The 11832-nt window shown below is 36.1% G+C and overlaps 1 protein-coding gene across 1 annotated transcript; it reads left to right on the top strand.

Moving 5' to 3' along the window:
* The first annotated feature begins 2395 nt into the window (after nucleotides 1-2395).
* Nucleotides 2396-8480, top strand: LOC140172629 (thyroxine 5-deiodinase-like). The gene is made up of 5 exons (XM_072195765.1): nucleotides 2396-2455; nucleotides 4457-4576; nucleotides 6254-6409; nucleotides 7304-7476; nucleotides 8240-8480. Exons 1-5 carry the CDS (start codon nucleotides 2396-2398, stop codon nucleotides 8478-8480), a joined length of 750 nt encoding a protein of 249 aa, XP_072051866.1.
* The last annotated feature ends 3352 nt before the right edge of the window (nucleotides 8481-11832 follow it).

Here is an 11832-nt window from a genome sequence, read left to right as displayed (position 1 = left end):
AATAAACGAATTTGTTGTAAATGTGTATTCATTTTCCAAAAAACAAAATGGAAAAAACTGATGTATTATTTTGTAAAAGTTGTGGGTTTTTTCCCAAAATAAAAACACCTCGAGATAGTGTAATATTCTTCCCATGTGTCCTGCGTTCGAGTCTATTTAATGACAAATGCAAGTGATTTAATCAAATCAATACAGAATTGATCTCAATTGACAATTGTATTTGAAGTGGTTTGATAGGTTATTCACTTGCTTTAATCCGCTGGAGTTTATTCAGCCCGTGACCATTGTTATTCAAATAATTAATGAATAATGCAAATTTTATGGACTACAATCTGTTTCAACACCATGAAATTTATATCTTAGAAAAATGTGAGTATAAGCAGATATTTGAAAGACCTAGTAACGTTGTGTCCAATGGTGCTCCCCATTATGGGTAGGTCACAGTAAGGCTTTGCACCCCCAGGCTCTTGACTTGTAATGAGTACCGCAGGTTAGTATGTGAAGCTCCCCTGGTCGGGTAGTATCCCGGGGGTTCTTGCCTAGCAGCTAACTTGCATGGACCGTTGAGCGTTTTTGGGTTGGGCAAGGATAAAGGCAGATTCCTTCTAAAACCAATGGCAAGTTTATATACATGTACTGAGTTTACATTCAACGAAACGGTTACTTTTTATTTATGAATATTTACTTCGTTATGCTAATTAAAATTTAATTACTGTTATACGAACTGCAGGAGCCCTCTATAATTTTCTCTTGCCATGTAACATTTGCATTTAAATCGAGCTGTAAATGCATTTTTTCCAAATAATAGTAACCAACTCAGATTCTACATGTATGTTGTGATCCTTTCCATAGTGTTTCTAGAATGTCCATGGTATTCCTTTTGTTTAGCTCGCTGCCCGAGACCGTTATCTTGAGCTATTGTGTTGATAACGGTCTCTGGGCAACTAGCTACCTCCATTACTCTAGGTAATGGTCGAGGCAACGAACCTCAAACAAAAGGAATACAATGGATAATCTGGGAATAGAAAAGGGCTAGACGTATATAAAGAAGGTACGCCTGTGCAGGGAAAGCAAGGTTACCAGGGTCAGCTATATTTTACGCGCATACACGGTCCCCCCGTAGTATTTACAATCAACACAGACGACATGACAAGCAAAAAATGTTTTAATTGATTAATTCTAACAGATCCATAAAACTTAAGAGAATATTGTATAGATTTGTAGGAAAACAAACATATAAACTCACTAAATAGATTCATCAGGTTTGTAGATACACAGTAAAATAATTGTCTTATTATCAAAACGCCTATTACGGTCGATAGGCATCATCAGAATAATGTTGGTAGATACTTACTTCCGGTAGGACGTATGGATCAGGAGACGAGGACCCAATGTCATGAACAGAGACGAGGGGGCCCACTACCTTGGCAACGTGTATGATCCTCTCCTACCGGAAGTAAGGATCTACCAACGTCATTCTGATGATGCCTATCGACCATGAAAGACGAAACCGTCAAGTGAGTAAAATATTTTGGTTTTGTGCATAAGAAAATTATTTTACTAAAACATAAAACTGATTATCACAATAGAATGATCAAATGTTTTGCATATATAGATGAATTTAGAAGGAGTTTTCATGATGAAATTCAACACCCATGCTTACGCCACTATAACAATCCATTGGGTGAAGTCGCTGAACATATGTGGTGTTTAATTTTAGAAATTTGCGTGTACGGGAGCATAATTAAACCACTTTTAAAATAAAATTCGCGAGAAAATTGAAAATAATCACAAAACAATTTATATATGTATATAATCAGCATGAAATACGATTTCAAAAAAATGCAATCTAACACCCGGACGGACTTTGCGTTTTAAAATACTAATAGCAGCAAGTTCACAGTGAAAAAGTATCGCATTTTGAGGGCAGTTTTTGTGGTAAAGGACTGGTGGAGAGCAGATGCGACTCATTTTACAATATGCTGTACATTCAAGATAATTCACCATTTTTCTATCGATTGTGATTACCTGCTATAATATATTTATTTATTTATTATATTTTTTTTATTCGGTACGTATTTAGAACTCCATTTCCTTGTTTAATAAGTTGGCATTAGAGAGCTTGCTATTTCCAAACGTACGTTTCAAACGCCTGTGCATCTATTCAAGATCCCGCATAGAGAGTTTGCGATTTCCAAACATACGTTTCAAACAACCCTGCATCTATTCAAAATGGCGTTTGAAACCAGGGAAACGTACGTTTGGAAATCTCAAGCTCTCTATAGGGCTACCTATGTTCTTTTCCGCGGCGTTTACCCGGGGTATGTAGAAGTAACCTTGTAATAATTAGCACTTGATTTTTCAATGCGCATTCGTTTTTTAAAACCAGAAAAACATGGACGCCTTGAAACAGGAGATGCAGGCAGATCCTAACTGGCAGCAGTTGTTCCAGATGGTATCCTCCGATAAGCAACTCGCAATGAAGATAATAAAGAAACATAGGGAGATGATCATGGATCCTAACACACATAAGCTTTATGAGTAGTACGACCCGTCAGAAAAAGATGGCCTTTTCAAATTATGGGTAAGATGTCTATTGGTCTATTCCACACACCCCATAGGGTAAGATGGGGTAAGTGGGACACTTAAGGATATTATTGGATATAAAACACATGTAAAGTGAATAAAAATTGGAGTTACGTTTTTATAATTCAAGTATAATCCTAGGATAATGTCTGGTGTTACATGTAGTTTTGGGGCGATACTCCAATTCAGTACAGAAGGATGGGGCCAATTATGTAATGATTCAACTGTCCCACTTACCCCAACACGTTGGGGGTAAGTGGGACACATTCTGGGGTAGAGATAAATTTGACACATATATTTATGATATTATTACATTAAAAGAAAATATTATACAGCAATGCATACTTATATTCGAGCATTTGGGCATTATTAACATAATTATACCAAAAAATAGTAATACTATACTATCATTGAGTTTATTAATTGCATCTGAAAAGATACATGAGGCAGATTTTTTTCTTGGTTTTTAGTGACAAAACCCCAATAAACCCACGATTTGCGATTTTCAGCCACAAAATTAATAATCAAGTCATTCAGTAGGCGTGTTCAGTATTAATTTAATTTTTGAGCTTGTTGGCGGCATTATATGTAATTTAATTTTGTTATATTTTGTATCAAAAAATAATTTCAAGAACCATTAAATAGGCCCTAATTGGCTCATTTGCTTAATTTCATCATGATATTTTGCTATTAGGCTTATAAAAAGCATTCTTTTTATGGAAAATGAAATTACTATCTCTCAATTTTGTCCATAATTCTCAGCAAAGATTTTCAAACATTTGGTAATAAATAAGTATAATTCCTCAAAGTTGGCCGCCACATCAAGGCGGTGTTGGTCTCAAGCATCTCCCACAGCTCAAATACCAAATAAACTCCAATATTGAGCAGTGAAATTATAACATACATATTTGCAATGGGGTAAGTCACCATTCGGTATCGCCTTGGTGGATTTAGTGCTGCAATGAAGATGTAGTATAGTAAGTGTCCCACTTACCCCACTGTGCCACTTACCCCATCTTACCCTATATGGAAGACATGACCTTAATATGATATCTTGTTTGGTATAATAAAATATTCCTCGATTTATTTACATTGTTGAAATTTGTCCAAATTTGAAGAGCCTCATCAAATTCACTCGCATTTGGGACCATATCCTATATTAGACGAGCCAATTGGAAAACTTGGAACATCAATGTTTTTTTGTTGTTGTAAGTATCTCTAAAAAACATCCCAACATATAAAATATGGCCGCTTATGCAGGGCTCAAATTTCAAAATTGGTCAATTCTGGTTAAAACCCATATCAATGAATTCCTCTCATTATTAGGTCGGATTCAGAAAAAGTATAGTTTGACCTATCTACGATGTACAGTTCTTGAGTTATAGTCATAATTGTCTTTTTTTGGTCTCCACTATTGTCCACAGGGGTAAAAATATCAACAATGTTCCTATTTTGATAGTTTGCCACATCTTAGGTGTTTTGTTACCTGGGTAACATCGCAAAATAGGTCAAGGTTAATATGATTCAATGGGCGTTTTTGTCCTATACATTGGAAATAGGTCAAACTATACTTTTCCTGATCCTAATAATGAGAGGAATACAATTAGCTGGTTTTTATCCATACTCGCTCAATTTTGAAATTTGAGCCCTGCATTAGCGGCCATTTTTGTTTTATGCAAATTAGCACTTTCCCCTACTTCCTCTTTTTTTATACGTATATGTTGTTCAGGAGGGTGCTTAGAGTTAGAGACAGTAGCAAGGAAAAATAATTGGTGTTCCGATTTTGTCTAGGTGTATATCCATTATTTTACTTAAAATAATTAATATACATCTAATTGATGCACATACAATACTTATATATCTTGTGTAGGCTATTAATGAGCAGGTAGGAAAGCAGGTCATGGAGGAATGTGGCCTTGGTAAATACGTCAAAGACATCAAAGGCTTTAAGATATTCAAGTTGATGGGACGATGGATGAACGATCCAGAGGTAAGCCAACCATGCCAACGATTAAACGTCTTAATTTAAGTTTCAATGTAAATTTGAATGCACTGATTTACAGATTTTGTGTGAATATTGTGCTTCTAATGCTAGATAAAATAAAACTAAATACAATCCCGATAAAATGTACTCGTACATTTAGCAGGGTTTCTGGGGCACATATTAGTTTCATACTAGTGTACACATGGGCGCCCAGAGATTTTTAGAACATACTCTAAACGGGATTTGCCCCTTTGAGCAAATACCGTAAAAACTCAATCATTAGCATAATGTGTTTACTATCGAGCGCTTTTAAAAACATGAAATTGTACCAAAGTCGGGCGCTTTACCAACTGAGCTAATGGGGTTGAGACACAAATTTGCAGGTTTACTCGTTCGTATATTTATTTCTATTCGATGATTTGCTCAAAACCCCTTACACTTTTGTGGACGGGGCTCTTCATGTATGCATGTTTTAAAAGCGCTCGATAGTAAGCACATAATAATGTTAACTATCGAGTGTTTACGCTAGAGGTTTCGGGTTCGAACCCTGGCAGTGCCTAGTACGATCTCGTGGGAATATTGAGTTAGCTTGAAATTCCCCTGGGCAAGAAACTTACTGTTAATTGTCTCTTTGTAACCCTTACCTAACTCGGGGAGCTGATCCTGGTTGCGAAGGTTATTTGCGAAATGTATAGGGTGTGCGCTCTTGTAACAGCAAAGTCCCTGTATTGTTGTTAAATGGTTTATGGAATGATGTGGGGCCGTAGTGGTCAGCGACAACCTGCAAAGTGTGCTGACTGCTGAGGCTTGTGGATCAACGTCTAGTGCCTGTGCGTAGCGCACTATAAATCACTGCGCTTTTTCTTTCTTTTTTTACGGTAACACCCCTAAAAAGGAATTTAAATTGGTTTCGCAACATATTGTCGTAAACAGGATTTTATCTGAAGGGTAGAAGAGTTATCTGAAAGTCATCAACTTTAACAGATCTTTATTCGTCCATCAAATTGACGATGATCCTTACAACAATTAGTTTAAAAAGACACTAAACTGAAATTACCTTTTATAATTGATTCCATAATACATTGGGGTGTTGGGAAAAGGTTAAAGGTCATTGGACCTCGACCATTGTCCGAAATAGGTAACGGAAATGAGGATTAATAGAGACATTGCGATTTTCCAAACGCAGCACGTGGAACGTACGTTTTTGCGTACGTTTTTACGTACGTTAATACGGTGTTAAATATTGCTAGTCTCGGTTCCAGACTGGATTGTGCTCATTCGTCACGAAGGAGAACAAGACAGCTAGACTTGAAGACTATAATATTTGATCTAATCTAACAGCTTCTAACCTAGGTCGATAGAGGGCATTGTGATTGAAAAAATAACAGTGAGTTATGCCTAAATTCAAACAGACGCAATGTCTCTAATCTCTTCCTAACTGTATAGTGTGGAGTCAGTGAGTGAGTCCGTCAATTGATAATATATAATACCTGCATTAAAATGAAGGTTACTCCAAACAGCTGTTGTGGAATGTATAATAGAAGATTATTTCGATTTTAAAGAATCTTACTTTTATGAACAGCCGTCATGTTTGTTGTTGCAAACAAGAGGCCAAGTGACTAGATCATGCCCTTTATAATTATAGATGCATTTGTCATGTTTTTTATTTTCAATTTTGCACAGTTTGTCGCCGAACTCCATCACATCGTAAGGATTTCCGATATTATGAAGAAACCGCCAGAAATTGGTTCTGTCCGTCCAGATATTGATTTGGTGTCAGCAGAAACAAAAGAGATCATTCCGCTCTCGACACTTCGTACTCATCAATCCCAACCATTGGTGATTATTGCTTCGTCTCTTTCCTGACCCCCATTTCAGGTAAGATTGAGGAGTTTACGTCCGTGTAGACAGTGGCGTAGATTTCTTTTCCACTTGGGGTGGGGTGGAAAACTCCTATATATAGTGAATCTGTGAGAATGCATACAAGGTCCTTGCACATATGGTAATTTCCAAAACGGTACAGTTTTCTGCTTTTCACGCATTTTCTTCAAGAAACAAGCCTTGTTCCACACTATTCCACTTACTCTTTAGGAATTATCATGTGTACAAGGATCTCGTATGCATTCACACAGATTTCTTGTGCTGGCTGTCAGTTATTGGGCTGTGAATGTGGTCCATGAAGCTGTTCCATGTCAGTGTATTTTGCTGTGTCAGTTGGACAACTGCTTAGTTACTGACATGTAGAGTAGAGTTTGAAGTTTGTGAAACACTATAAGTTTCTTTCTTTTTGAGCTCAGTTTATATTTTTCTGGAGTTCATCAAGGACCGCAGGAGGACTTGTAAAAACCTATTATTGCAGATAGCCCCACAAGAAGAAACCCAGAGGTGTAAGATCAGGGGATCTTAGGGGCCATTCCACTTGTTACTTCAAAGCAATCACACGATTGTCAAACAATTCTGCAAGGTGTTCTGCAAATTACTGTAAAAAAAGTGGAGAAACATGGGATTTTAAATATTATTTTAATTGACAATGCGCAACTGCAATTTTTACACGGCTAAGTTAAAACAATAGCCACTGAGTCCATATTAAATGGTCACACGCCAGTGATTTTACAGTTGTGGTAGGACAAGATGTTGATTCAGCTATCAACTAAAGCATTTTGACTAAAATTTCTTGGGTTGGCATATATGCCATGTATGTTATAGTGTCATTTCGGTTATTCTGTATAACAGGCCTGTGTCTTGAGTGGTTCTTTGGCTAAACTTTTCGCCGACTACCAAGATAGGGCAAACTTCCTCTGCGTCTACCAGGCGGAAGCCCATCCAAAGGAAAAATGGAACTATGGAGAAAAGTTTTGCTTCATGACACAACATAAAAGAATTGAAGATAGGATTCAAGCTGCAAGGTAATAATTAATTTTAGATCAGAAAATCATCTTTTATTGGCCATATTCACTTCAAGTTTTGTGCCGAAGTCTCGAATAAAATCAAAATAGTGTTCACACGGCATACAAAACCATGACAACGTACAGTCGACTCTGCGGTAAACACGTGACCAGTGGTAACTACAAATGCTGCAGCAACAAATCCTCTGCTATAATTTAAGACATAGATAAAAAGAATTTATCGCGTCTGACGTCATCTGTCAATCAAATTCGAGCACGGTTTGTTTACAAGTGTCGTGATGATGACTTGCTGAACGCGGATTTATAACCGGGCGCGGGCGCCTTATTGTTAATTTTGCACCTTTCGACATGCAAACCATCTCAAAAGTTAGGTCTTTATAGTAGGAAACTTTCTTAACCGAAGGCACCATGTTCACAATGCCTAGAAAAGCTGCTTTTTGCCAGTGTAAAAGTACGGAATTTTTCGCCATTTGCTGCTATTCTTTTTCTCCGATCAGCACCAGATAGATCGGTCTTCCTTTTACGCGCTGATTAACCTGTGTTAACCAATCAAGGATCGTAATGACAGTGACATCAGACGCGATACATTCTTTTTATCTCTGTCTTTAATTATACATACATGTATCTGTCGGGTGAGCAAAATAAAAACGTCATATTTAACCAGATCATTTTGGCACGTGCTATGGCCTATAGATTGATAAGCTCATTTTTTAAAAACGATTCTTAACCATGTGTTTGATGCTCATTTTTGTTGTATTCGCAGAGATCTGATAGACATTGATTCCGTTCATAACACGTTTACAACCAACCCATCAGACAACACCAAAGTACGTCTCGTGCTCGACACAATGGATAACAACTTCGCAATAACCTACAGCTCGCATCCAGATCGCATTATTATCATCGGGGCTGATGATAAAATTGTCTTTGTAGGTAACAGTATCATTGCGCAAAAAGGTCTCATGACGGACGAAGCTCGACAGTGGATGGAACAGAATTTGTAAATATTTAAAATCCAATAACGGGGTTTTATAGAATAAGTTCATCAATTAATGATCCTGGTTTTAATAATACACACTAAAAACAACTTGGTCAACATTTTAACCCTTTTATGGGATCACTTTTATTTGACACTTTTCGCGGTTAAAAGCAACCACACTGAGGGTCATTTCCTGTTTTTCTATACATATAAAAATGATCAGCTATGGTAAAAAATTCAAAAAATGTCCCTATAGGTCAACAGGGGTCAAACCACGCCAAAGTATTCATCTGGTCATAATGATTCAGAAAAAGTATATTTTTACCTATAAAAAGGCAAAATTGGGACGGTCAGTTTTTTCTTTTTTTTTTCTTTTTTGCCACACATGGGTCAAAAAAGTGCTCCATTTCAATGAAACTGGTCTCAAATTGTTCGTCATGTATATAAAATGAAGTCAAATAAGAAATGGTTCTCACCATCTAGGGTGTTTCGTCACCTAGGAAACATCGCAAAATAGGTCATGGTAAGCTGCAATGGGGGTTGACCTTTATTGCCGGAAATCTGTAATAACAAATCATTCTAGACAGAATGGAATCATTTTAGACATAGAGTCGCAGAGTGGCTGGACTCTGCTTTTAGAGTCACCTTGACACCAGTTTGGCTTTCAGTGTGCTCAAAAAACTAACCACCTTCCAATCCACCTTCTGATCACCTTCGCTTATAACTCAAGAACGTTGTGCCGTAGTTAGGTCAAACTCTACTTTTTCTGAAAAATACTTTGGTGTGAATTTTTGACAAAATCATTAATTTTTATTTTACGGTAATAAGGGTTGTCCACGTGTTGCAATATATTTTCATAGACTGCACTCTAAATTACAAGGATTTAAAAATAAATCCCTAAGGTTGCAATTACGGACCAATCAATTTTAGATTTAAAATTTAATCTTAGTTTTTGAATTTTAAATCTGTAAGATTTAATTTTAAATCTTATATACCTGATTGGTCCCTAATCACAATCTTTTAGGATTTATTTTAAATCATAGTAGTTCTTTCTAGTCTTGTTATGTCTTTCAAAGGAAATATGACGAAATTATGGAACATATCTATAATGCATCCGATCTAATTGCAGAATTAATGACAACAACTCATCAAACATCCAGAGGATGATTGAATGGTTTGATAGAAACTCTCCCATGATCGCTTTCATTAAAGATACCTCATAATAGTCGTAAATAAATATATATATCTAACCAAGAATTAGGTTTTCATGTTAGGATAATAATTTGTCATCCTTATAAATTCCATTTTAATTCCCTAGTTCTCTAATGTATTAATGTTATGTCCTCCTGCTAAATTCTAGAAACACTACATATTCATCATTATTTTACGGACTAATAAGGGTTGTTCTTGTGTTGCAATTTATTTTCATAGACTTACTTTCTCCAGTCTATGGTGTCTTCAATGTGACGAAATTATGGAACGTATTTTTAATGCATCCGATCTAATTGAAGAATGAATGACAACCACTCATCAAACATCCAGAGGATGATTGAATGGTTTGATGAAAACTCTCCCATGGTCGCTTTCATTAAAGATACCTCATAATAAATAGTCTAAAATAAATACATTTCTTACCAAGTAAAATCTGTTATGTTGTGATGATAGTTTGCCACCTGATGAATATTCCCTAGTTCTAAGGTATTAATGTATGCCTCCTGCAAAATTCTAGAAACACTACATGCTAAAAAAAGTACATGCTACAATTATTCATCCTCAATTTTGAAATAAATGATCAGAAATGCAAGCTTCATTGGTTATTTTTAGTTGTCAACAATTCGTCGCTGTTTTGACACACTGTCGTATGACGATTTTTGGGCAAAATGAGTTATATAAACTTTCAAAATCTGTGAATGAAACTCTATATAATCACAAAGATTTGAGACCTAAATGTAATTATTAATGAGATTAGTGTGATACGACAGAGTTTTTATCTCAACCCCCCCGGAAAAAGTCATTCTATATTTTGACATACAGTCGTATCATGATACGTCGCCATAGGCCACCGTGTAACTGCAGTTGCCTATTATTTTGACATACTCGAGACATTGTGATTTCCAAACGTAGACATCGGACGTACGTTGATCTATTCAAAAGCACTCTTCTGTATCGAAGTGAGGTTACGTATTTAGCTATTTTTGAAGATATTCCACGTGCGAAATCGACGTAGATACATCGTTGAAAATGCACAAAATTTGTCCATTTCACAATTATGTTAAAGACAGTCAAAGATAATGAACATACGAAGGAAAGTCTAATTATTATTATGATTCTTTTTGTTTCTAACAAATCATTATAATAAAGGTACAGCGATGTGTTAAAAATGGACTAACTTTAAACGCAATATTCATACGCAGATATTGCCCATTGAAATGTGTGTGATACTTTGCGTACAAAAAAATGACATTGCGATTTCCCATTTTGGATTCCAGCGTAGAATAAAACGCAGATGGTACGTTGAAATATGCTGATTTTACATCATGTCTAAGTCCATGCAACGCGCCCAATTTTCAGGACGAAAAAGTCTCATTTTGAAAGTAAAGTCATGATGTATGGATGTAGTGATCTTTAATCTTCCAAAATATATGTTTTTGGGCAACTAATATATTTGGGGAGCACAAAAAAACAATTAGTTTAATCAGCATGTAGGTCAAAATTTTAGTCAAAATCAAAAGTGGCCTGTTTGAATTAAGCAGAGACTCAGCTTACTGTTATTTTTTCAATCACTATGTCCTCTATCGACCTAGATTAGATTAGATCAAATATTATATTCTTTCATTCCAGCTGGCTCGCAACTTCTCCTTCGTGTCGAATGACCACAATCCAGTTTGGAACCGAGACTAGCAATATTTAACACCGTATTAACGTACGTAAAACGTACGTGAAAACGTACGTTCCACGTGCTGCGTTTGGAACATCGCAATGTCTCTACTGTCGTATTGGATGACGTATCATTATTAATACATAGGTTGTCAAATTGTGCATGTTTTGGCATACTGTCGTATGGGTTTGCAGATTAATTACTTATAATTAGTGAACTAATGAACAGTTTGTATTATGTTGAGAACAAAGACAGATATATTATTGATTATATTCTTTGATAATAATAAACACATTTTATTTTGGCGCTCTCCAGTGAATCTTCAAAAAAACAACTTTAAATGAGATTTTCTCAAAACTGCATTTTTCGTCATACGACAGTTTCTCAAAACAGCGGCGAATTGTTCTTATACCCTTGTCATCATCTCCTTTGTTCCCTCCATGTTTACGAGCCCTCAAATCTGGTCTACTGCCAGTTTAAGCCATAATGATTGCGGTCA

Source organism: Amphiura filiformis, chromosome 16, assembly GCF_039555335.1.
Source record: "Amphiura filiformis chromosome 16, Afil_fr2py, whole genome shotgun sequence".
Classification (NCBI taxonomy): Eukaryota; Metazoa; Echinodermata; class Ophiuroidea; order Amphilepidida; family Amphiuridae; genus Amphiura; species Amphiura filiformis.
This window is presented reverse-complemented; position numbering and strand designations above follow the sequence as displayed.

Bases quoted from the DNA above. Each gene is read 5' to 3' on its own strand.
- LOC140172629 (XM_072195765.1), top strand. From the start codon at position 2,396: ATGGACGCCTTGAAACAGGAGATGCAGGCAGATCCTAACTGGCAGCAG. The intron at 6,410-7,303 runs GTGATTATTGCT...TCTGTATAACAG, and splicing joins CTCATCAATCCCAACCATTG to GCCTGTGTCTTGAGTGGTTC. The intron at 7,477-8,239 runs GTAATAATTAAT...TTGTATTCGCAG, and splicing joins GATAGGATTCAAGCTGCAAG to AGATCTGATAGACATTGATT.